Here is a 26,550-nt window from a genome sequence, read left to right as displayed (position 1 = left end):
AAAAGTACAAATACTGACGCAGCAAACTTTGCAAAACACAAAATGTATGTCACTGCCAATACTTTTGGCCACGGCTGTACACTCAAAGCGCTTTACACAGTGAACAGGGGACTCTGCTCAACAACCAGCAGTGTGCAGCATCCACCTGAATGATGCAACAGCAGCCATAGTGTGCCAGTTTGCTCACCACACACCAGCTATTGGTGGAGAGGAGATAGTAGAAATATTGTTCATTATCCTGCTCAAAACACAGCTACTTGCCAAATACACTGGCGGCTAAAGGTTTAGAATAATGTACAGATTTTGCTCTTTATGGAAAGAAATTGGTACTTTTATTCACCAAAGTGGAAATCAACTGATCACAATGTATAATCAGGACATTAATAACTTGAAAAATGACTACTACAATTTGAAAAAAATACACTTAAACTACTTCAAAGAGTTCTCATCAAAAAAATCCTCCACGTGCAGTGACAGCTTTGCAGATCCTTGTTATTCTAGCTGTCAGTTTGTCAAGATACTCGGGTGACCTTTCACCCCACACTTCCTGTAGCACTTGCCATAGATGTGGCTGTCTTGTCTAGCAGATCCCACAAAAGCTCAATGGGGTTAAGATCCATAACACTCTTTTACAAATATCTGTTGTACAATGTCTGTTTTTCTTTGCCCACTCTAACATTTTCTTTTCTGTTTCAAAAGTGGCTTTTTCTTTGCAATTCTTCCCATAAGGCTGCACCCCTGAGTCTTCTCTTTACTGTTGTACATGAAACTGGTGTTGAGCGGATAGAATGAAGCTGTCAGCTGAGGACATGTGAGGCGTCTATTTCTCAAACTAGATGCTCTGATGTACTTATCCTGTTGTTTAGTTGTACATCTGGCCTTACACGTCTCTTTCTGTCCTTGTTGTCCTTTGTCTTTGAAGACTGTAGTGAACACCTTTTTGTATGAAATCTTTTTTTGGCAGTTTCAAGCATTGTATAGCCTTCATTCCTCAAAACAATGATTGAGTTTCTAGAGAAAGCCATTTCATTTTTTCAAAAAAATGTTTACCTAATATTGACCTTAATACATGCCAGTCGATTGCATACTGATGCAACTCAAAAACAAAGATAATGTTAAGCTTCATGTAACAAACCAAATAGCTTTCAGCTGTGTTTGATAAAATGGCAAGTGATTTTCTAGAACCAAATTAGCAATTTAGCATGATTACTCAAGGTGTCGGAGTGATGGCTGCTGGAAATGGGGATGGTCTAGATTTGTTTAAAAATGACTTTCATATAGTGATGGTTTAGTTTTTTACATCAGTAATGTCCTGACTAAACTTTGTGATCAGTTGAATGCCACTTTGGTGAATTCAAGTACCAATTTCCTTCTGAAAGCAAAATCTGTAAATTTGTCTAAAATTTTGGCCAACAGTGTAAATAAATGTATGTGAATAAACTATATAAAGGGAATTACTAATTTGAGTTTAAATGATTTTATTATGTGAGAGGGAAGAGACAGTGGAGTGATATGTGAAACATAAGGCTATCACAGTTTTGTAGGAAAACAGCTGCCAATTATACAAAAATATTTGACTATAGATTACTTGATTTTGATTGGACAATAAATGGCATTCTACAGAGCTATGTAATAAATATATACAGTATATAAAGGCAGAGTTTCTCTATAGATTGTCATTTTTGTGTGCTGCTTAGTGGTTCGAGTTGCAGTCTGGCTGCAGGATTGGAGTCTCTAGGCTTAACAGACATCAGGACTCTGGTACGTCTGATGTGTTTGGCTGCAGCAGGTAGAGCTGGACTATCTACAGGTCTTGCATTAGGCCCTGGATCCTCTGAACGGCCACGAGGGGCCAACAAGCCCACCAAACCCATCTCCTGTTTGGCATACCTCAGCACTGCTGTGGGCTGCCTGGCATCGAATAGCCCCAGTGCTGCCAAACTACTGGTTCAACTGTGCACTCAGGTAGCCAAGTGATTACCTAAATATCTACTGTGTAGATTTTCCATAGACAATCACTGTCTAATAACTACACTTATAGATGTGTAAATATCTAGATATCCACAAAAATATTAAAGCGGGTGTTGAATCTTTTTGTCTCACTCATTTTGTCATACCATTCCCCATTTTCTTTCCCTCTATGTAGAATCTGATATCAGCTGCCACTGGGATGAATCTGACCACAGTGGATGATCCCATCCAGAGGAAATTCCTGCCAAGTTTCCTGAGGGGTGTGGCAGAAGAGAACAAGCTGGTGACATCACCCAATTTTGTGGTGACCCAGGCACTGGTGGCCCTGCTTGCTGATAAAGGTGCAAGGCTTCGACACGGCTACGACAAGGCCGAACTGGAAAAGAGAGGTCCGTAAACATCTAGTCAGCCACTTTAGAATGCCTGCTACATTATGCACTTAATTATTTGTGTTTTTTTCAGTCATCTATTGTTATAATTTCATTTTGTTTGGTTAATCTCATATTTATTTATTTTTGGCAGCAAAAAAGGGAGTTGTTAGAGTTCTTGCTGTCCAAAACTTCAGTCTTTGCCTATCATTACCTACCATTTTAATTTGTCATGTTGGTTTTTTTTGTTTTGCATGTGTGTATTCGTCTGTGTGCACATGTGCGTATGTTTATGTGTCTTCTCGTTCGTGGCCTGGGTTTGCTATGTTCGATCATCGCAGGGTTAATATCGCCTCTCTATGCACACCTTTCCTGTGCCCCCCTTGCTGTAGGCCCATTGGAGCTGGCAAATGCTCTGGCGGCGTGCTGCCTCTCATCTCGACTCTCGTCGCAGCACCGCCAATGGGCCGCGCAGCAGCTGGTGCGCACACTGGCTGCTCATGACCGAGACAACCAGAGCCGCCCACAGACATTTGCAGACGTGGCAGGAGACCTGCGAAAGTGGTCCACTTTCAGACTTGAGGCTCACCAGAGCCAGGTATGATTCCTCCAGCCTACTCAATCAAGAGTCATTCTATGTGTTTGTGTTTCACACATGTGTTGTACACATTTACGTTTGTCAATTTCAATAATGTCCTGAATGTTTTAATATGTTATGTAACTTTTACTATGCACAATGATCATAATGCTAGGCAAGCACATCACAGATAAATTTAGTGTAGGAGTTGGCTGTTGGAATAATTAAATATTTTAAATGGGCCGCACTTAATTTTTCGACTAGTCGACTCCAAAATGTAAATGTCAGTGAAATTAGTCATTTTGCAAATTGTACATTGCGAACGGTTAACACACGAGTATTGCTCGATTCATACAAGCATGATAATATAAGCTTCAACAACCCTACCAGACAACATATCCAAGCATTATAACAAGTAAAGAACTTTGCCAAACAATTAACAGATAAACATCCATTCAGAGTGCATGAACTGTGTGACTGACTGAACTGAATAGTGTTGTAGTTTCCCCAGCCAGAGCGACGTGACAGTCGGTGCTCCTTTTCTGTGTTTACGGACATGACGTTATGACATAAGGATGATCAACATAAGCATGTGATTTCGCTCCAAATACGACCCCAAAATACTAATTCTTCCTGTAGTGAATCAGGGTAAGATAAGGACATTGTTTTTTAACACTGTTTTTTATGTACTCAAACAATAATTGCATTTTGTTCATTTTTATCCCAAAAAAACATCCATAGTGCATCTCTTAAAAAAAATAAAAATCAATTCTATGTCACCTTTGCGCAGTATTAATCTAAAAAAGCAGGTCGTTCACATTCAGAGGTTAGTGATGAATGATAAAGTGATTATTGTGTCAAAAAGCATTATGGTTATTGGAAACTTCAATTTAAAAATATTGATTACAAAAAAACAATATAAGTAAATCTCAAGCTTTTATGCCAAGTAATTTGGTCTCTTGCAGGTGATCACATGCGGGTGGTGTAGTAAAAAAGGCCTCCTGGCCACCAGCGGGAATGACGGAACAGTCCGTGTTTGGAACGTCAGCAAAAACCAGTACACTCTGCAGCAGACATGTGTCTTTAACAAAGCGTGAGGTTTTTCCTCTTTCTCCTGCTTTGATTTATTTCTGCATTTAAGCCTGTTCTTTAACCAGTAAAGCTGTTGCCTGAAAGGTCACATTTCTGGTCTTGTGTGTTGTCAGAGATGACACCTCAGAGGAGTGTATGAGTAATATGGGCTCACCAGGTGATCCGAGCCTTGCTCCAGTGGCCTGGAGTGTCAGTGGGAAGTACTTTGCTGCTGCCATGGAGAAAATAGTGAACATCTGGCAAGTCAATGGTGAGTTACCAGGATAATGCTAATAAATATTATTTTATGATTAAGTCAGTGTACATAGTTATTGTGTATAGTGTACATATATTAGAAAATATATGGTGTGTGTTTGTGCAATAGGTGGGAAGGCCTCTTTTGACCTGCAACCCCATTTGGTGTCGTCGTTAGCTTGGCCGGAAGAGGAGACGGGGTCTCTGTGGGGCGGGGAGCCTCGAGAGCTACTATTGGTGGGTCGCATGGATGGAACACTGGGCCTTCTTGAAGTCCTGGATGATTCTGACATGCAGAGAATTGAACTTCAACACTGCTACAGGAAAGACGGTACTGACATTTTAAACCTCCACATAAATTCATGCTAATGGCCTCTCAAGAATGATGTGTTAGTGAATGAGACCCCGTTTACACCTGATATCAAGATGATATTAAGATGTGTTTTGAGTGATCCAATCACGTGTGGACTGTGTTAAATACAGTTGTAAATGCATTCTGGACAGCAGCGAAGTGCCACCTCTCACCGGTCAGTCAACTGCTGCACTAAAATAACAGTTTATATTTTGCTGGTTTAGTATGGCTTTAAAAGGAAATAGCCATCCAATCTGGAAACTTGAAAGAGCACTTACAGAAAAGACGTACAGAACTTCAATGAAGTTCTCATGCAGATATGTGTGTCTGATATCAACATAAAGTAACAAAGATGAAAAGCACACCTCTGAAGCTCCAGTTAAAGGAATATTCTAGATTCAATACAAGTTAAACTCAATCGACAGCATTTGTGGCATGATGTTGATTGCCACAAACATTTATTTATACTTGTTCCTCCTTTTCTTAATAAAAAAAAGCAAAAAATCTGGGTTACACTGAGGCACTTGCAGTGGAAGTGAATGGGGGCCAATTTTTGAACATTAAAACACTCACTGTTTTGAAATTTTAGCCACAAGATATAAAGGATACAGTTTGTGTGTAAACATGATTTTAAAGTGATTAACTCGCTTACTATACTTTTCTGTCAAAGATATAACCAATTTTATAACTTTGTTGCCATGACGATGTTGTCACCAAACCCTAAAATGCCTGTAAAAATTACTTTTTAATTTACAGCTTCAGTTTTAACAGAAGAATTAATGCAAGTGCTTTTATAAAATTACAAGCTTTATATTTCTGCCTTTTTAAACCTTCCAAAAATTGTCCGCATTCACTTCCATTTGTAAGTGCTTCACTGTAACCTTGATTTTTGCTTTTTTTTTTATTTTTGTGGTAATAAATATGATGCCACAAATGCTGTCGATTGAGCTGAACTTGTACTGAACCCGGAACATTCCTTTAACACTGGTACTCCACTAAAATGACAGAATTCTGTCCGAAATGTTGCATTTGTGCTTGGATTAAAATTTATCCCCATCTAGGAGAAACAGTGTGCCTTTTTTTTTATTTTTTTTTATTTTATTTTTTTGCAGTTTATTATTATACAGCAACACACTGATATGGTGATTTATGTTGTCATAAAATCAGAGGCCCTCCCCTTGAAGTCAAGTGGTTAAACTGGGTCTGAGACTGCTTTAAGAAACTTTTTCACTTTGTCACATTTGTCTGTTGCTGCTCTCTACAGTGGCCGTGATTCAAATTGCATGGTACAGTGAGGACCGCCCCTTTGCTGTTGGATATGCTGATGGAAGGCTTCTGATTGGCTCTAAAGAGCCTTTAGAAAAAGGATCTGTGGTGGTTATTGATGCCCACAAGGTCAGAGTCATCATGATTCTTGATCTAAACTGACACACATATAAACATATGCATGATCATACTTTCACTCATTAAGGCACATAATCCATGTGAAGAACTACTTTAACATGCTTTCATTGATCCACTGAATGTCGATTCTTTGTTTTTTCCTGTAGGAAAGCATCATTTCATTGCGCTGGGCTCCAGGTGGGCAAGTGCTGATAAGCTGTGCCAAAGAGGAGATTATTCGACTATGGTCCGGATTGGGGACAGAGTTGGGCCAAAGTTGGACGTGTCTGCAGAGTATCACCCACCCTGCTGTTGTTAATGCTGTTGCCTGGTGCAACCTGCCTGGTCAAGGACCCAAACCTCTCAACATGTTTGCCACGTATGTATACAAACAATAACGCATGAGAAAATGCCACGATGCAATAATGCTTTATTATCTAGACATCTTGTGTCTTGCAGATGTTGTCAGAACGGTCTGGTATCTGTGTGGATGGTACCACAGGACCCCTCATCATACTCTCAGTCCAGCACTGCCTGCCCTGATGCATGGTGGGAATCAGAATCCAAGTCAAAACTGATGGTAAATCCAATTTCTCAGCATTTAAATATCTCTGAATTTATTGTGAATTATCCTGGGTTAGTTGTGCTTCTCAGCCATTTCAAGACTATTGTGTCTACTAAGTTTTTAATCATGTGTCTTTCCTGGTCTCTCTCCAGCTGGACCCACAGCGGTGTGAAGGAGCAATGTGTGTGCTCCAGCTGCGGGGTCATATGACTCCTGTTCGAACAGTAGCTTTTAGTCCAGATGGGTTGGCTCTGGTGTCTGGGGGTGTTGGCGGACTTTTGAACATCTGGTCTTTGCGGGTCAGTGTCTGTCACAGACATGCACACACTTTATAAAAATATACAGGCGAACACTCAATCCAGCCCACTGTGTGTAAAGAATCTATAGTGTTTTCATGAAGATAAATGTGCTTTATTTATGGATGTAGGATGGATCAGTGCTGCAAACAGTAGTTGCTGGATCAGGAGCTATTCACAACACCGTTTGGATTCCTGACGTGGGTGTGGCAGTCTGCTCCAACCGCTCAAAGGTAAACAAATCCTAAATGTTTCAATATCAGTTCATTTTTCTTTTGTTTAAATGAGGATTTTTTTTGCAAATATCTAGAAGAAGTCTGTATTTTTTCTGTAGGATGTGCTGGTTGTTAATTGCTCAGCAGAGTTCATGGCAACCAGTCATGTGTTAGCAACCTGCCGAACAGCGCTGAAGAAACAGGGTGTTATGGGACTGAACATGGCACCATGCATGAGGGCTTTCCTGGAGAGACTTCCCATCATGCTTCAGGAGCAATATGTATATGAGAAGGTACACACTTTTATGCACACACAACTCTTAAGGTTAGATTACACTACTCAACTTATACAATTTCATCAGATTTAAAAAATACTAGGTGTCTCACACTTACTGACTGTGTAAATGGATACAGAAAACACTGGGCATCACACACCTAACCACTGAGGATCAAACACTACCCACAGGGCCGGTCAAGCCATTAGGCGACAAAGGCGAGCGCCTAGGGCGGCATCGCTTGGGGGCACTTCTTATAAGTTAAAAAGGAGTTAAAAATAAGAAACATAAACAACAAATACATGTTGGTTGCACTGCATGACTTTGATTTTGTGGACAAAAGCATTTTAAAAAATGAATTCTATTTTAAAACAATTGTTTCACTGCTTATTTTTTTTTAAGAAATAACAATAACATATTATTCTGCAGGTAGTCATGCATGCATGCAATAATACAATTTATTATTTCAAGAATTTCAGCTTTTAATGAGCCTTTTTTAATGAGCCTTTTCACCCTCTGTTATTGTATTTTATTATTTATTTTGTGAATAAAATTCATGTCATGAAAGAAACACACACACACACACACACACACACACACATTTGTTTCTACTCCAATAAGCGAAGTTTGCGCTGTTTATTTGAAGGATGTTTAAACAGTGGTGCAAAAAGTTGTTCTACACACAACAGTGTTTTATAGGTGAAACCATGAATATTGTTTGAATTAAAAATGTGTGCATGTTTAACTGTACATTTGTCATAGCAATATCTTACCAGCAATATCTTACCTTCTGTTCTCTTCTTTTTAAAGAAAGACAAAAGATTTCCTCTAACTGTTCTCTTTGCCATTTCTGAAAGTCGTTAAAACTTTTGAAAACTTGCATTACCTTCAGTGGTGTAAGTTTCTTTTTAACACTAAGATGGACAAGTCAACCCATCATCGCTAAACTCCGACATACCTGTTTGCCGGTGTTTTCAGAAAACCGGTGCCTTTTTGTGGTGGATAGAGGGCTTGCATGCTTATGGTTGTCAGATTGTGTGACTAAAGCGGCAGAATATTTCCAAACTGTGTAAATGTAAAGATCTGATTGGGGGATTTAACCTCTTGAAATCTGGCAACCCCAAACATGTCAATCTAATTCCAAGTTCTAAATATTTTACTTGCATAATTAGTTCTATGTAATACATTGCATGACACAATTGATCTAAAGGGGATTGTAAGGGGGGATGGTGGTTTACAAAGGGATGGTATTTGGTATTTCTTGCAACAAGGTGGATGGCATCCACTCGCATCCCCCCTCAACTAGAGCCCTAACTATATAGGAGCATGTTGATGTGTATTGAGGTCATTTCCAATTTCTTTAACTGTGTTTCAGCCTCACGTGGTTTGCGGAGAACAGCTCATCCACAGTCCTTACATGCAGTGTCTTGCGTCTTTGGCGGTGGGTCTGCAGCTGGATGCTCTGCTGTGTCACCCTCCTGTCCCACTCCACCTGGCCCACTGCCCACCTGAGCCTGGCTCCTCCTCTTCACCCTCCCCTGGCTCCTGGGCCAGCAGTGAGTGGGCATGGCTCCAATGCTTCACCACCACTGTCAAAACAGCCGAGGCTCTCGCACGTGGACATACCTTCCCCGAGTCTTTCATAGTTCCAGACCTGGAGCCCGTAGCCAAGGACAAATTGGCACTGCTTATGGTGAGAGAGAGAAACTGAGATTTGTTAGGGACAAAATGACAGGTTTAAAAATACTGTGACCACCATAACACAGTGTATATCTGATGCTTACATGTAACAGAGTGTCCTATTTGTTTTTGTGGTAAACACAGGATAACAGCAAGTGGATGTCTGGGATGGATGAACAGATCATGTCTTGGGCCACGTCCAGACCAGAGGTGAGAGCAAAGACTAACATTTGAAAACACGTACAAATACATGGTCACTATTCAAACTGCATTACACCTATGAGATATGTTTAACATATTTGAATTATCTTTGTATGTTAAAGGACTGGCACCTAGGAGGGAAGTGTGATGTGTTTTTATGGGGTGCTGGCAGGCACGGGCAGCTCGCTGAGGCCGGACGCAACATTCTGGTGCCAACTCTTGCTCCCTCATTTTCTCAGGCCCAACATGTATGCATCTAAAAAAAACACACACACCAATACTTTGATTATCCCATGCTTTCCTGTTTTATGTAATTGATTATTCTTTGTTTATTGTCAGGTTGATTGTGGGCAGAACTGCACATTTGTGATCCAGGCAAATGGAACGGTGTCTGCATGTGGAGAGGGCAGTTACGGCCGCCTCGGACAAGGAAATTCAGATGATCTGCATGTCCTCACTGTCATATCTGCTCTGCAAGGCACGCAACAATTCACACACTTTAACTATATATTACTTCAAAATTCAAAAAGATTTTCATTATATGCTGAAAGTGTTAACTCTGTGTGTGTGTGTGTGTGTGTGTGTGTGTGTGTGTGTGTGTGTGTGTGTTTTTAGGATTTGTGGTGACTCAGCTTGTAACATCATGTGGGTCTGATGGCCATTCGATGGCTCTGACTGAAAGTGGAGAGGTGTTCAGCTGGGGAGATGGAGATTATGGAAAACTGGGACACGGCAACAGTGACAGACAACGCAGACCCCGGCAGATAGAGGCACTGCAGGGGGAGGAGGTGGTGCAGGTCAGAAACACACTCTTTTAACATATTCTCATTAATGCTTATTCTTCCACTTCTCATTTACTCTCTCTTACTCATGTACACACCTAACAATGGGTCTGTAGGTAGGGCTGTGAACTGCAGGAAAAAACAATGCCAAATGCAAACAACAAAAAGCACATCCATATAATCACATATTTAGAGTGGCAAAACAAATAGGCCTATTTTCTTGTAAAGGAAGGAGAAAACACTTTTAACATCTTTTGTTTTTGGTGTTAAAGGCTATGTGTATAATCAAACTCCTTTGTCACTCATTCATTGGTCACATATGACTAATAATACTAATACAGTATTTAGCACAGTGTTTGTTCCATGGTATTAGGATGAATATGTATAAACAACAGCAAAAGTGTGATTTAACAGCTTACGTCTGGCTTAGTCTTCTTGTCCAATTTACAGTCTGGATCCTGAAGCAAAGTAACTGATCTAAGGTGTGTGTGTGATAATGTTCGTCAATGATGTATAATTGTGTGCAGATGTCATGTGGCTTTAAGCACTCAGCGGTGGTGACTGCAGATGGAAAGCTCTTCTCCTTTGGTAATGGAGACTATGGCAGACTGGGGCTTGGAAACACCTCTAACAAAAAGCTGCCAGAGAGAGTCAGTGCTCTTGAGGGTCACCATGTCGGCCAGGTAAAACAGAATACAGTCATTTTTCACAAATATACATGTACACATGTACATGAATCCAGTGTTTATGTTCAGTTTAACATGTCTGTGTATGTGTGTTTGTAGGTTGCATGTGGGCTGAATCACACTCTGGCAGTATCGTCTGATGGAATGACGGTTTGGGCATTTGGAGATGGAGACTATGGCAAACTGGGTCTGGGAAACTCTACAGCCAAATCATCTCCACAGGTACAAGAACTGGGACATCTCTGTGAGGACACTATAGCACAAGATACATACTACTTTAAGACCACACGCAATGCCTTGATGAGCGCATGTTTCTTTCCTGTGTTGATGTATTTCCTATTAAAACAGCACACGGGGGAGGGAAATATCAAAGGAACTGTATGTTTTTATTTAATTATCCATTAGTCTTTAGTTTGTTACATTCATGAACATGATTTATTACATGCTATTGCTAGTCAGAGGCAGGTCCTATTAGGGAGAGGAACATTCTAATTTTGTATACAGCATTTGTTTGGACAAAATTTGTGTGTTCATTATGAGTCATCTGTATTTTTGGTTTGTTTTCCCAGAAGAGAAAAACTAATTTTTGAACATCTACAGTACTGTGCAAAGGTCTTAGGCACAAACGATTTTTCATATAAACATTTGTCTTACTATGGTTCTTTCATATCTTCTGCTTAAGTGTGTATATAGGAAATAGCAATTTAAGATTCCAAGCATACCGTTTTGCAAATAGAAATGAATAGAAGAAGAACCAGGATCAGTAAAACAGATGTTGGTTTGGAATTACTTGAAGAAACAGGAGAAGCTGAGACAGCCGAAATGGAAGAACTGAGGCAAGTTCTCCAAGAAGCTTTGAAAAACCAAGAAAAGTCAGGGTTATCACATCAAATTTTTTTGTTTGTTTGTTTACTGCACTTTGTATGATGTTAATTGATAAACTTATTCATTGCATTATTTTTGAAAATATCCTCACTATACAAAATTTTTCATAGCTGCCTAAAACCTTTGCACAGTATCTGCTACAATTTATTTAGTCAAATTTTAGAAGTACACTGGCATATTAATGACCTCAAAGATAGCACTTGAACTGAAAGCCACAAAAGTCCAATAACATCATAACACACTCAACAAAACCACTCTTGATCTTTGCAAAAATAATTTGTGTGCTTGTTTTACAGAAAGTGGATGTTTTGTGTGGAATTGGAATAAAGAAGGTGGCGTGTGGGACACAGTTCTCCGTTGCTTTAACTAAAGATGGAAACGTCTACACGTTTGGCCAGGGTAAACCATGGACACAGACTCCCTTCTCAGAGAGACACTGTACACTTATGAATATGCTCTTAGAATGTTAACGCTAGTCCAACATTTCTAACAATTGTAAGAAAAAAGTCATTTAGCTGATTTCTGTACTCATTTGATAGATCGTTTAATTGGTCTGCCAGAGGGCCGAGCACGAAATCATAACCGGCCTCAGCAGGTCCCTGCTCTTATGGGCATGTTCATGGAGGATGTGGCTGTTGGGGCAGAGCATACGCTTGCACTCTCATCAAATGGAGATGTTTACGCCTGGGGGAGCAACTCAGAGGGTCAGGTGTGTGTGTTAAGGGAAAGAGGATTTTCAGCTTTTGCGTCTTTTATGTTTTTTATAGATAATATGAGCAATACCATGGGGAATTAAACCATTTGTGTGTTTGTAGTTGGGCTTGGGCCACACCAACCATGTCAGAGAGCCGACCCTCATCAGTGCTTTACAAGGCAAAAACATCAAGCAGATCTCTGCAGGTCGCTGCCACAGTGCCGCATGGACTGCACCACCTGTACCACCACGTGCTCCAGGTACAAACACATACACACTTCATTGCTTATACTAATTGTTACAACCTGGTCTCACTGATAACTCAAGCTACAAGCCAGATTATAGTTATTTGTGTCATTGAGACTGGATATGCTCATGTTTTCAGGTTCATCAGTGCCTCTGCAGCTTGGCTTGCCCGTGTGTGTGCCTCCTCAGTACAGTGCCCTAAGAGAGGTCAGTATGGAGGCTCTGAGAGCCAGACTACGCCTTCTCTACCATTTCTCTGACCTCATGTACTCTTCATGGAGACTGCTCAACCTCAGCCCCAACAACCAGGTATGCACACAAACATTTGAGGTTTGCATTGTTAGGTTTGCTCTTTTAAATCCTACAGCCCCATGAACATTGTTTGTGATAATACAATTATGATGCATTTTCTGTTTCAGAGCTGCACATCGCGCTATAATGCTGGAACATGGGGTATTGTTCAAGGACAGCTGAGGCACCTGCTGGCCCCTAGAGTTTACACATTGCCCATGGTGCGCTCCATCGGTAAAACCATGGTGCAAGGGAAGAATTACGGCCCACAAATCACAGTCAAAAGAATCTCCACACGGTCAGTCATTTACAAAATTATGGCCAGAACACTCTATATGTAATTTTTACCTGATTTTGTTGTTGTTTTTAAAACATTACTGGTAGCATACACTGTAAGAGCACCTTAGTTGCTGGTGATGCTTTTCTTACCTCTGATCTCTTCCTTTTCCTTCAGAGGGAGAAAGTGTAAACCCATCTTTGTGCAGATCGCTAGACAGGTTGTAAAATTGAATGCATCTGACTTGAGGCTGCCATCGCGAGCCTGGAAAGTCAAGCTGGTGGGTGAGGGAGCAGATGATGCAGGAGGGGTGTTTGACGACACAATCACAGAGATGTGCCAGGTATCATGAATCCTAACAGTGATGGATGTAATCACAGCTCAGCTCATATTAAAGCATTATTGCAAAATTTCATGGAGAATGAGGAGGGTATTTGAGAGAAATGTTCTTGAACTGAAGTGTCTGATTGAAACATGTAACTCTGACTGTAGGAGTTAGAGACAGGAGTGGTGGAACTTCTTATCCCTTCCCCCAATGCTGCTGCTGAGGTGGGCTACAACAGAGACAGGTAAGAGCTAGCTGAACCTTGTCCACTCTTTTTATTGCTATGTATTGGTGTTTTTAAATGATAGGCTTACACAGTCATGGAAAACCTGGAAATGTTAGGAACATTTAAAATTGCTTTCCAGGCCTGGAAAAGTAATGGAAACTAATAAAATCTCAAAAGTTATGGATGGTGAATATAATTCATGTTTTTTATTTTGTAGAGTTAAAACTTGCTTGCAAGCCATAGTGATCCAGTAGTCTGGTTTGTCTGTGAATCATTCTTTTAAAGCTACAATATGTAAAAAGCTTTAAGCTTTACGTAATTTCTGTTTGGTTAGAAATTACCAAAAGTTAATTAATGAGCAAGTACATCAACACTCCCGTCTTCCAAACCGTGTATTTGCCTTACCCCAATTCAATATGGTAAGCCGATAATAATTGATGATTTATATTTTAGAGCTGTTGGGACGGATTTGGTGTGAAATTTCATTCTTCCGTCAGTCATCCGAGTGTGTTTACGTCACATCTGTAAATAAAGAAAAGAATGTACGGGGCTACTACAGCGCTTGTGTATGTGCATTTGGTAGTTAGAAGCTGACAGCTTGTAGCCACAACACATGAGCAACACTGACCATTAATTATTCAAAAAGGCAACCCTCTGGGGAATTACCCATTTTCAAAATAAAAGAGTCTGCAAGAAAAAAGGGAAAGCATCAGAGCCCATAATAATGAAAATGGAATTAAATCCATGCAGAAGAGCAGAGCCAAAGCCCGACTGACATAATTACCAAAACGGTGTTCCTCTGCAAGTAACTTGCAGTTCTATACTTCAACCGCTAGAGGGCCAAAAGTTTTACATAGTGTAGCTTTAAGAGAGTTGAAAAGGTTCACAAATCTAGACGATTCATTAGCAAACCGATCTGAATCAAAATAATTTTTCAAAAATGTATCCAGAACACAAGTACATGGAAAGCATGGAAACTCTGGGAACCCAGTATAGACGATTAGCATATTTTATTCCACTCAAACCAATGTCTTATACATACAGGTGAAACTCGAAAAATTAGAATATCGTGCAAAAGTTCATTAATTTCAGTAATTCAACTTAAAAGGTGAAACTAATATATTATATAGACTCATTACAAGCAAAGTAAGATATTTCAAGCCTTTATTTGATATAATTTTGATGATTATGGCTTACAGCTTATGAAAACCCCAAATTCAGAATCTCAGAAAATTAGAATATAACATGAAATCAATAAAACAAAAAGGATTTTAAATACAGAAATGTCGGCCCTCTGAAAAGTATAATCATGCATATGTACTCAGTACTGGGTTTGGGCCCCTTTTGCATTAATTACTGCCTCATTGCGGCGTGGCATGGATGCTATCAGCCTGTGGCACTGCTGAGGTGTTATGGAAGACCAAGATGCTTCAAAAGCGGCCTTCAGCTCTTCTGCATTGTTTAGTCTCATGTCTCTCATCTTTCTCTTGGCAATGCCCCATAGATTCTCTATGGGGTTCAGGTCAGGTGAGTTTGCTGGCCAATCAAGCACAGTAATACCATGGTCATTGAACCAGGTTTTGGTACTTTTGGCAGTGTGGGCAGGTGCCAAGTCCTGCTGGAAAATGAAGTCAGCATCTCCATAAAGCTTGTCTGCTGAAGGAAGCATGAAGTGCTCTAAAATGTCCCGGTAGACGGCTGCGTTGACTCTGGACTTCATAAAGCACAGTGGACCAACACCAGCCGATGACATGGCTCCCCAAACCAACACAGACTGTGGAAACTTCACACTGGACTTCAAGCATCTTGGATTGTGTGCCTCTCCATTCTTCCTCCAGACTCTGGGACCTTGGTTTCCAAATGAGATGCAAAATTTGCTCTCATCAGGAAAGAGGACTTTGGACCACTGAGCAACAGACCAGTTCTTTTTTTCTTTAGCCCAGGTAAGACGTTTGACATTTGAAGCCCATGTCCAGGACCCGTCTGTGTGTGGTGGCTCTTGATGCAGTAACTCCAGCCTCAGTCCACTCCTTGTGAAGCTCCCCACACATTTGAATGGCCTTTTCCTGACAATCCTCTCCAGGCTACGGTCATCCCTGCTGCTTGTGCACCTTTTTCTTCCACACTTTTCCCTTCCTCTTAACTTTCTGTTAATGTGCTTTGATACAGCACTTTGAGAACATCCAACTTGTTTTGCAATTACCTTTTGAGGCTTTTCCTCCTTGTGGAGGGTGTCAATGATGGTTTTCTGCACAACTGTCAGGTCAGCAGTCTTCCCCATGATTGTGAATTCAACTGAACCAGACTGAGAGACCATTTAAAGGCTCAGGAACCCTTTGCAGGTGTTTAGCTGATTAGAGTGTGACACTTTGAGCCTACAATACTGAACCTTTTCACAATATTCTAATTTTCTGAGATTCTGAATTTGGGGTTTTCATAAGCTGTAATCCATAATCATCAAAATTATATCAAATAAAGGCTTGAAATATCTTACTTTGCTTGTAATGAGTCTATATAATATATTAGTTTCACCTTTTAAGTTGAATTACTGAAATTAATGAACTTTTGCACGATATTCTAATTTTTCAAGTTTCACCTGTAGATAAATGCATATATGAATCCATGATCTGTTCATAATTTATTATCTTTGTGTATCCTCAGGTTCTTGCTGAACCCCTCAGCCTGTCTGGAAGAGCACTTACTGCAGTTTAAGTTTTTGGGAATTCTGATGGGAGTGGCCATCCGCACTAAGAAGCCTCTAGATCTGCACCTGGCTCCAATGGTGTGGAAGCAGCTGTGCTGTATTCCTCTCACCCTTGAGGACCTGGAGGAGGTGGACCTGCTCTGTGTGCAGACCCTCAACAGCATCCTGCACCTGGAGGACAGCGGCATCACCGAACAGAACTTTTATGAGGTGGACCCACAAAATACTCACTTACACTGTGTTGCACAAATGTTTCGAAGCATAGTATATAAATGAATGTTTTGCCCTCATATAACACCATAATTAACTGGATGGGTAAAGTTTTGTCAAGACAAATTTTAATGTTGGCTTGACAAAGCCTTGTCTTTTAACTAGTTCATGATTATCTGAAAGATTTTGGTTGTTAATTGTGGGTATGACATACTGATAGGATATTGCTCTTGGTCAACTAGATCTGCTATGCTGCTGTGACTGCAGAGCAAGTACAGAGACTTTCTACTGCTAAGAAATACACAGATATACTAAGTTGTAGACATACTGATGCTGCACAATTAGACAAGACATGTTGCATTGAGCATGTAGGACATGCTGCTGCACAAATAGAGTTTACAAACAATCCAGGTGGAGGTGGGTTTCAGAGAAAAACTCTTACAGCTACAGTGAAACCACCTTATCAGCATAACTGAGCAATTTAAATGTAAGACAAAGAAAGACGCTAGTTGATTGGCTACCCGATTACATGTCAAAGGACCTATCAGTTTACACCATGTAAGCAATTGGCTAAAAGGTCTTTTTTTTTATTTTTTAAGTTTTAAGTTTGGTGGGTATACAGACATAACAGTAAGAAAAACGGCGAGTGAGCAAGTTGGAGTCAGTGTCCTGACTCTCACCGGTCTCTGTGACCGCTTTAGACTTTGAAAACAGCGAACAAAAATGTGTCTGTGGACATTGACGCTTTTCACCTGTCAATCATTTTGATCATTGAGGCTATGATCCATAATGTTTGTCAGTTGAGGGCATTATTTTGCCACTGTTGAATTTGACAGCTATAGGAACGAACAATGCTGCTATTTTGCTTTGTTTTGGTCTCAGAATTATCTTTGGAGGGTGGGGTTTTGGAATGAAAATGGCTAATTCAACTGCTCAGTCACTTGAAAGCTTCAGAATGCTCGTCGTTTGATGTGCGAAAACCAGTCCAGTCAGTTAGAAAAGACATACCACACTTTTCCAGAACAGTCTGAAGGTCTCTGCCAAGTTAGGTGGATGTAGACTGAAAGCTTTAGAAGTTAGTTTTAGAAATGTTGGTCTTTATTATAATAAGACAAATAATAATAAAACGTTAACAAATAAAAATAAAATTGGTCAGTTTGTTTAACCATATTCAGTTTACGAGTATTCCCTTATTATTTTTTTACAGATGATTCCCCTTGATTCATTTGTCGGTCAAAGTGCTGATGGAAAAATGGTTCCCATCATCCCAGGAGGAAACAGCATACCACTGACCTTTTCCAATAGGAAGGAGTATGTAGAGCATGCCATTGAGTATCGCCTCCATGAAATGGATCGGCAGGTTTGTGTTTGAGCCAGTCATTTTGAGTGGATCCTCACGCTTCATTTTCCCACTCCTGCTATTGTTACTACTTGTCATTGGATCCATTTGTAACATACCTCTTCCATTATGGTCTCTTCTGTATGTGCGGGTTAGGTGGCGGCAGTTCGAGAGGGCATGTCCTGGATAGTTCCTGTTCCGTTGCTCTCTCTACTTACAGCTCGACAGCTGGAGCAGATGGTGTGCGGGCTGCCAGAGATCAGCGTGGAGGTTCTGAAGAAGGTGGTTCGCTACAGGGAGGTGGATGAGCAGCAGCAGCTGGTGCAGTGGTTCTGGCAAACGCTAGAGGAGTTCTCCAATGAGGAGAGAGTGCTCTTCATGCGCTTCGTCTCTGGACGCTCTCGTCTGCCGGCCAACACTGCAGACATCTCCCAGCGGTTCCAGATCATGAAGGTGGACAGGGTAAGCATATGTGTATTTGTATATATGGACATAAGTGTTTGTGTGTATGTACTAATGTGTGTCACTCTCTTGTCTCTCACAGCCATATGACAGTCTTCCCACCTCTCAGACGTGCTTCTTCCAGCTCCGCCTCCCACCTTACTCTAGCCAATCAGTAATGGCCGAGCGGCTGCGTTATGCTATTAATAACTGCCGTTCTATTGATATGGACAACTACATGCTGTCCCGCAATGTGGACAATGCAGAGGGGTCGGACACAGATTATTGACACAATTAACACAGTGTATATGCTGTGTTGGACTGTTTAGGATTTGGTACAGGCTTTTATTATTTTTATGATTAAACACAATCCAGTGTTTTTATTTTCACCATTCATCATTTTGTTTCTTAGCAGTTAAACTGAACTTGGATGGGCCACACAATCTGTTCACACACACACACACACACACACACACACACATGTATATTCCTTCTATTCTCTGAAGCTCAGTCTTTTTCCACTATCCATTTTTTGGCTCTGCCTCTTTTTCAGGATATTCTGCATGAAATTATGTTGTTTAAAAATGTATAGAATGATTTAAAAAACAATATTGCACATTGTGTATAATGCTTCATTAGGAAATTGTTTTACTTGAGTATCTGTATTTATTTGAATTTTTTGAACCGCATTCACCAGGTTTCTTATGGCAGAGATGCAATAAATGTTTCAATCTAAAACTGCCCTCTGAATCATCAGGGTCAAACAAATGCAAAAAACAAAGAGAGGAGGGGTAAAGGGGTAGTTCACCCTAAAACGAAAATTCTCTCATTTATCCACCCTCATATCATCCCAGTTGTGAATGGCTTTCTTTCTTCACCAGAACACAAATTAAGATTTTTAGAAGAATATCTCAGCTCTGTAGGTCCAAACAATGCAAAAAGATCATAAGACTCTATTGGTTGAATCTATGTCTTCTGAAGTGATCCAATCTGTTTTGGGTGAGAACAGACCAAAATACTCCTTTCTCACCAAAACTCTGGACATAACCAGTCTCTTTAGCAATCATGATTTCAAGCTTGATTACACTTCCACCTACCAACTAGTGCTCTGCGCATGAGTCAAGCACTAGGAAGTGTCATCACGCTTTCCTCGTTGACGAGAATGAAGAATTCATCATGATTTAATACACTTCAGGAATGATTTCCTTGCTTCACAAACAGAACAGAAATTAATATTCATGCAAGAAATATTATGGAGATTGGGATAGATTTAATCTCAGGCTACTTTAAGTATGGAATATCATACACATTACAGCAAAAGGTAACCAATGAAAATGACATCTGAAAAGATGCCACCAACCCTCTTATGTAATTAATATCATTCAGACGTTCCTGTACAAAGTGGTTTCACTGCTTTAATCATTCAAGAATTTGCTATTTAAATGCATACCACGTGGTTGGACATAAAAGGCAAAATAACACCGCTGGGCTAAGAAGAGGTGAAAACGGTCTTGAAAGACAAATGTGCAAAAAAAAAAAAAAGAGACAAAAATCCAGACACATTAAATCAAATTAATTAAAAAGGAAATGCAATGCTCCAGGGTTTGGTCACCAAAGAATTAAAAGGTGAATAATGCTTTGTAAGATTCATTGCAGGGCTGATAAGGACAGAAAAGGTTATTCTGAGACTCATTTGTCAGTTAAAACAAAATAAAGGAAAAAACCTGACTGGTGGCACAAGGAGAATAAACCATTTAAAAGCTAGCCCTATACAAGGCCTTGTTCAAAACCTGCTACAGATGTAAGAATCACAGGGAAGCAGCTCTAGCCCTGTCTACAGAATCCTTCAATATAAAAAACACACACACTGATGCTTTCTCTATCGCTCACACAGAACATGAGGTGCAGAACAGAAAATAGAAGAGGAGGTAATTACAGAAAGTGCCAGATCTGCAGACATAAATACATATGTTGTTCAGCAACTATTCATATGCAAACTACCCAGACCATAAGTCCCTCAGTTAAAAGAGTCCAGGGCTGCTGGTCATGTTGTTGAACTATTTGCTCAGTGAGCCCATCATTGGAGAAAGTCCAGTTTGGAGCCGATGGGTTATCTAGGCCTGTGATTGGCCAGCAGGAAGTCTTTATCTTTACAGGTGAGGCAGAGTTTAAGGTTCCTCAAAGATCCTCCGGCACATAAGTATGCCCAGGCTGCCATGACAGACAGGATGATATAGGTTGGGATCAGACTGCCCTGATAGTGTGGGTTCACAAATGTCTAAAATACATAAAAAGGAATCAGATCAAAGGAACTTGGTACTTGCAGTCAATTGAATTAATAAAAAAGCCTGAGTGGAGAAGTAACAGAACCAAGTGTATAGCTGAATGCATGATCACATGATGCACTTGTGATCAGAGTTAGTCATATGCTGGTGTCAGTGTTTCTCTTCTATGAGTAAAACAACTGTACAATATATTTCTACTCACCAGGCATGATACTAGTAGATGACTGATGACCACAGCTCCAACAGCCCACCATCTCTGTTTCTCACATGCCTCAAAGAAAACAACACCCCAGAACATATGCAGCAAAATAATGGCCAGTGTCATAAACGCTGTGGAGACACACATACACACAGAGCAGGGATTAACACTTTGGAGCAGGGTTTCCGTTGTCCTGTAATTACCGGACATTGGCCGGTAAAAAAATTAAATGTCCGACAAAATTAAATCTCTCCGGTCAAATTGTCCGATTAAAATTGCCTAATAATCCCGTCCCCCTAACACAATCTGAATTTGAGAATAAGCCTAAAATGTATAAAGCAAAAATACACCGATCTCTTGCTATGTTATAAAGGAACAGGCTCTATCGTTTGAAAGTTATGAAACAACATCTCATGCTGCATTTCAAATAAAGCGCACGCCTAAAACGGCTGCAATATAGACCTAAACAACGAACGATTGAGTGAGACGTTTCAAATATGGCCAGGCCCAGGCAGACTAGCTTTAAAAGCTTTTTTCAGAGGCCAGACGATGGTGAATCAGGAACATCTCATTATAGATAGATCAGTGCTTCTAATCCGCGCAGTTTTTTTTTTCTCTATCATCAAAACTGAATAGCCTATGTTCATCAGTGCATGGTTACAGTCTATATCAAGCAGGGACACGTTTGTGTGCATTTTATTTTGTGATTTCACCGGAATTAATAGAGAGTCTCCGCAACAGCGATAGATTGAAACGCGCGTCCTAGTGAAGATTGCGCAACTCGCGCAACTCGCGCAGCGCGTCGTCCATGCAACTGATAGCAGCTGACACGAGCGCTCAGCTTGATTTCAAAAACAACAGATTTTAGCGCTACATCTCTTATTTAATAACGGACTAAATGAATGATCTGCTAGTTAACTGGAGATGTTTTATTTATTTGTATTAGGTACATCCGTGCCTCAATGTTTCAAAAAGTGAATGTGTGTGAAACCACAGTAAAAAACAATTGGCGTTGATTGACGCCAATCGGACGTTCATGTTTTTTTTTTTTTGTCTATTTGAAAGTTAAGCTAATAATAATAATATGTTGCATTCTATACGGCCTGATTATGTCATTTTTTAAGTTACATAGACTGCCTCCAGTTTTCCTCAACTTGACTAATTAAGAGGCGATATATTTGACCGGCATATCATCAAAATGTCCGTAAAACGAAACCTCACCGGCACCATTTTTTTCTAGCGGAAACTCTGCTTTGGAGACACTAAACTTTATTCTCTGGGTTGAAACACAAATTGCCATCTTATTACCTGAGGATAAGAAATAATGTTGAGAGTCGCCATGGATACCAACAGTTCCTGGGCCCAAAGAGTCAGACAGTATGTTGACCACAGAGAACGCTCCACTCATAAAGCCAAAGCCCAGACCAGATACTGCAAATAAGTCACAAACAGAAATTCATATAGAATCTAACAAACATTAGCTGTTCACCTTACTACCAGCACAAATGTGTGACGTATACCATAGGCTAGCTGCCGCATGGAGATGGGCACGGTGTCCTCTTGGCTGAGTGTTAATAGGCCATCATTTGCTTTCCTGTGAGAGATGCAATGAAATCAATTAACAACCATCTGTGTGACACTGCAGAAAGCTTTCCTTCAAAATATCAATGTGAATCACAATCTCTGGCTTATTTAAAATCACAATTCTGGGATTTATGTTGATGCAAACACAAAGATGGGATGTTAACTCTTACTTCAGCAGTTTGTAGTAACCAAATCTGAAAACCTCTTGAAGCAACACAGAGAGCACCACTCCAAAAATAAGCAGTCCTCTCTGCTGAGTGGCACTGTTCTTGTTGCTGATCTGAACTGTGATGAACCACACAAGAGAGGACAGCAGCACAGACACCAGCCAGAAAAATGCCCTAGAGCAAACACAACCATGTTACAAATGGGTCAATGATGTGATGCTGATTTTTTTTATTATTTTTTATTTTTTGTCTGGATCTATTACAGGAATAGTTCACCCAAAAATGTAAATTCTCTCATCATTTACTCTCCCTCATGCCATCCCAGATGTGTATGACTTTCTTTCTAGTGCAAATACAAAGGAAGATTTTTAGAAGAATATCTCAGCTCTGTAGGTCCATAAAATTAAATGGATTTGGCCACTTGAGTTGTATGGATTAATTTGTCTTGTATGCTGCCTTTTATGCTTTTTGGAGCTTCAAAGTTCTGGCCACCATTCACTTGCATTGTGAGGACCAACAGAGCAGAGATACTCTTCTAAAAATCTTGATTTGTGTTCTGCAGAAGAAAGTCATACACATCTGGGATGGCATGAGGGTGAGTAAATAATGGGAGAATTGAAATGTTTTGGGTGAGCCATTCCTTTAAGCTTTTCAAAAATACAATTCACACAAAACAAGTGTTATAACCCTACAGAGATTTATAGTTGTGGGGATTTTTTGGCATGAAAGTAGTTTGAAAAAAAAAAAATTGTTTGAGAGTTTCCAGTCACATAATAAATTAACTAGACTATAGTCTATATATAACAATCAGAGATGGGACCAAGTCACACATGTGCAAGTCTCAAGTCTTAACCTTCAAGTCTCAAGTAAGTCCCAAGTATTTTTTTCTTGGGCAAGTCAAGTCAAGTCACAGGCTATGTCAAGTCAAGTCCAAGTCAAGTCACAGACTATGTCAAGTCAAGTCCAAGTCAAGTCACAGACTATGTCAAGTCAAGTCCAAGTCAAGTCACAGACTATGTCAAGTCAAGTCCAAGTCAAGTCACAGACTATGTCAAGTCAAGTCAAGTCAAGTCACCTTATTGTTGTAATTTTACCTGCAGAATCTGATCATAATAAAGTGAAAAGACAAGATATAAGTAACTGTCAGTAAATTACAATACTCATGTTCAGTAAAATACATCATGGAATCAAACAAAATTGTAACTTCATAAAATTATTTATTTTTCACTTCTGCCAACAGTGTTTGAAATGTTTTACATTTTCAACATTGAGTCCATAAAACAAATAACAGCTTAACATCCAACAGACTCCTCTCTGAACACCTCCCTCTCTCTCTCTCAAACACAGTTATGTACATTAAACTTTGTTACATTTCTCCTCTCTCTCACACACACACACTCTCTCTCTCTCACACACACTCTCTCTCTCTCTCACACACACTCTCTCTCTCACACACACTCTCTCTCTCTCTCTCACACACACTCACTCTCTCTCACACTCTCTCTCTCTCTCTCTCTCTCTCTCTCTCTCAAACACAGTTACATACATTAAACTGTTACATTTCTCCTCTCTCTCACACACACACTCTCTCTCTCACACACACTCACACTCTCTCTCCCACACCCACACTCACTCACTCTCGCGCTCACACACACACACACACACACACACTCACTCACTCACTCACTCTCACACCCACACTCACTCACTCACACAGAGTATATCCATAAGCCTATTTTTGCAATGTCTGTGAGTGGGAAACGTTGAGGTACCAGCGCGCGTGAATGTCATGGCAACGTACAAAACAAAGTACCTCGCGCGGGAAACACTTAACGTAAATGCGCGTAACTAACGTAAATCAAGCAGGCTAGTATGCAGCATAAGCCACGAAGTGTTGGCGAAATAAAAAATTAATGGACAGATTTTTTTTTTCAGAAAACTTCTTGCACAAAATAAATTCAAGCACTTTCAAGGACCTGTATCTATGTATGTTTATTTTCAAGAACTTTCCAGGGCCTTGAATTTTATTTTTCAGATTCACAAACTTTCAAGGATTTCAAGGACCCGTGGGAACCCTGCTATTATTACATTAGCTAACTACCAACTAACCAGATAAAATTAACAAATTGACAAGCACTTACTGGGCAGAATGGCTCTTCAAATGGCGGACGAAATTGGAGGTTGTCGTCTGGCTGTCCGCGATCTTAACGTTGCATGTCTTGCAAAGCGCTGTTCGTCTTTTGCCACCTTGATAATAATTTTTGAAGCCGAAAGCGATGACCCTCGGTAACGTTACCCCTCCAGCTGACATGTTGATGTGTTATCTGATCTAAGTGGGCGTGGTGTGCGTAAGGTACGAGAGGGCATGGCTGATGATAGCCTATAGTGTCGTGATCCAGTCATGACAAAACTATTCTCAGCCTGCGCTCCAGCTGGATCAATTTTATTTTTTTAAATAATTTATATATTTTATATTCAAACTGAAAACATGTTAACACTCAAGTCATTCAAGTCTTCGTGTCTCAAGTCAAGTCAAGTCCCGAGTCTTTAATTTCCAAGTCCGAGTCAAGTCTCAAGTATTTTATTTTCTGTCAAGTCAAGTCACAAGTCATAAAAATAGCGACTCGAGTCGAAGTCACCAAGTCACAAGTCCCCATGTCTGATAACAATTATAGATAACAATATCAGTTCATTCAAAACTCACATCTTTATTCCCTCCATATCAAGCACTTTTCTAATAGAAGTTATCTAGACGTAAAACCTGAACAGCTGAGAACTGATCTATGGCTTAAGCGTCCGTGTTAACAGTAGTAATAAAATGAAAAATCAATCCACTTTGGTGAAAATATTTTAAACCACAAAATTTTACAAGTTTAAGGCACAATGAGTGCAGCTAGCGCTCCCTGTTTCATTTACTACCAAAGTTGTTTCCTCATTCCTTGACTTGTTTGTTTCTTCAATTCTTAAAACTTCTCTACAGTTGCATTCATAGTCGTGTGATAAAGTTTCCCCCTTTATGATCTGCAAGTATATTTAAAGACCTGAAAATCCAGTGATTTCACCAAAGCACCAGATGTGAGGATTCTGCCCAGATTACTTGCTGTATCACGGGACTTCAAACCCACAGTGAACCCCCACACGGGAGAGCAAGACAGCACCGGTACATACCCTGCAATGAGGAAGATCACACGGAGCGGATCCCGGGCGATTGTAAAGACGAACAAAGCGATGGCCGGGCCAAAAGCGATAAACGTACAGCCGAAAAACACCGCCACTGTCATGATTGAGCTCGGCTAATCTGCTAATTCACTCTATTCCGGCCAATTCACTCAGACAAGAGTCCACAGAGGCAATCGACACCTTTCACCCATGAGAGAGAGTCCATGCGGTTGTCAGTCGGTTCATATGAGGAACATGGATGAAGAGTTACCGAGGCGTGTGTGCCTTCTTTCTTCTTCGAAATCGGTCGAGAGGATTCAGCGGTGCGCTTCACAGCACAATGGCTGAAGTTACTTCCGGTTCCTAGTCAGGTGACCATGTTTAGGAAGCATATTTTTTGACACAAGTTTTCCTTCTCACCAGGTAACATATGTAATTACTTACGTTTGCAGTAAAAAAATAAATGGGTTTTATTTGTATCCTCTTGTAACAGTTCATGTTGAAAAATATGTGTTTTATTTATTTACTTTAATTTCAATAAAGAACCATAGAGCTTAAAAGGAAAAGTTCACCCAAAAATTTCACCCTCATGCCATCCCAGATGTGTATGACTTTCTTTCATCTGCTGAACACAAATTAAGTTTTTTAATTAATCTCAGCCTTGTAGGTCCTCACAGTGTAAGTGAATGGTGGTCAGAACTTTGAAGCACTAAAAAGCACATAAAGTCAGCATAAAAATAATCCAGATGACTCCAGTGGTTAAATCCATGTGTTCAGACATGATATGATAGGTGTGGGAGAGAAGTAGATAAATATTTAAGTTCTATTTTTCTTCATGCAT

The 26,550-nt window shown here is 40.2% G+C and overlaps 2 protein-coding genes across 6 annotated transcripts in view; one reads left to right on the top strand and one right to left on the bottom strand.

The window, feature by feature from the left end:
- Positions 1-19,046, top strand: part of herc1 (HECT and RLD domain containing E3 ubiquitin protein ligase family member 1) — a 59,914-nt gene extending 40,868 nt beyond the window's left edge. For 4 of the 5 annotated variants that reach the window (XM_052114560.1, XM_052113820.1, XM_052112362.1 and 1 more), the window contains exons 49-78: positions 1,698-1,965; positions 2,147-2,360; positions 2,681-2,937; positions 3,882-4,009; positions 4,122-4,258; positions 4,373-4,573; positions 5,859-5,989; positions 6,145-6,356; positions 6,437-6,557; positions 6,695-6,841; positions 6,970-7,071; positions 7,173-7,346; positions 8,704-9,021; positions 9,153-9,218; positions 9,332-9,457; positions 9,549-9,687; positions 9,825-10,006; positions 10,519-10,674; positions 10,777-10,899; positions 11,859-11,961; positions 12,102-12,271; positions 12,378-12,516; positions 12,642-12,811; positions 12,922-13,091; positions 13,248-13,413; positions 13,563-13,639; positions 16,283-16,535; positions 17,743-17,895; positions 18,031-18,336; positions 18,419-19,046. In XM_052114560.1, coding sequence (XP_051970520.1) covers positions 1,698-1,965; positions 2,147-2,360; positions 2,681-2,937; positions 3,882-4,009; positions 4,122-4,258; positions 4,373-4,573; positions 5,859-5,989; positions 6,145-6,356; positions 6,437-6,557; positions 6,695-6,841; positions 6,970-7,071; positions 7,173-7,346; positions 8,704-9,021; positions 9,153-9,218; positions 9,332-9,457; positions 9,549-9,687; positions 9,825-10,006; positions 10,519-10,674; positions 10,777-10,899; positions 11,859-11,961; positions 12,102-12,271; positions 12,378-12,516; positions 12,642-12,811; positions 12,922-13,091; positions 13,248-13,413; positions 13,563-13,639; positions 16,283-16,535; positions 17,743-17,895; positions 18,031-18,336; positions 18,419-18,604 — 5,095 coding nt within the window. In that variant the 3' untranslated portion in view covers positions 18,605-19,046. The remainder of the gene's footprint in view (positions 1-1,697; positions 1,966-2,146; positions 2,361-2,680; positions 2,938-3,881; positions 4,010-4,121; positions 4,259-4,372; positions 4,574-5,858; positions 5,990-6,144; positions 6,357-6,436; positions 6,558-6,694; positions 6,842-6,969; positions 7,072-7,172; positions 7,347-8,703; positions 9,022-9,152; positions 9,219-9,331; positions 9,458-9,548; positions 9,688-9,824; positions 10,007-10,518; positions 10,675-10,776; positions 10,900-11,858; positions 11,962-12,101; positions 12,272-12,377; positions 12,517-12,641; positions 12,812-12,921; positions 13,092-13,247; positions 13,414-13,562; positions 13,640-16,282; positions 16,536-17,742; positions 17,896-18,030; positions 18,337-18,418) is intronic. The other variant, XM_052115297.1, reaches the window with a different exon arrangement.
- Positions 19,047-19,549: 503 nt separating this feature from the next.
- aph1b (APH1B gamma secretase subunit) lies at positions 19,550-26,047 on the bottom strand. The gene is made up of 6 exons (XM_052123277.1): positions 25,719-26,047; positions 22,554-22,724; positions 22,320-22,393; positions 22,108-22,230; positions 20,803-20,930; positions 19,550-20,593 (listed from the first exon to the last, which is right to left on the bottom strand). The coding sequence occupies exons 1-6, from the start codon at positions 25,829-25,831 to the stop codon at positions 20,426-20,428; spliced, it is 777 nt and encodes a 258-aa protein (XP_051979237.1). The 5' UTR covers positions 25,832-26,047; the 3' UTR covers positions 19,550-20,425.
- Between the last annotated feature and the right edge of the window lie 503 nt (positions 26,048-26,550).

This window comes from Xyrauchen texanus, chromosome 1 (genome assembly GCF_025860055.1).
Source record: "Xyrauchen texanus isolate HMW12.3.18 chromosome 1, RBS_HiC_50CHRs, whole genome shotgun sequence".
Taxonomy (NCBI): Eukaryota; Metazoa; Chordata; class Actinopteri; order Cypriniformes; family Catostomidae; genus Xyrauchen; species Xyrauchen texanus.
Note: the sequence above shows the minus strand (reverse complement) of the source record. Positions and strands in the feature narration are given on the sequence as shown.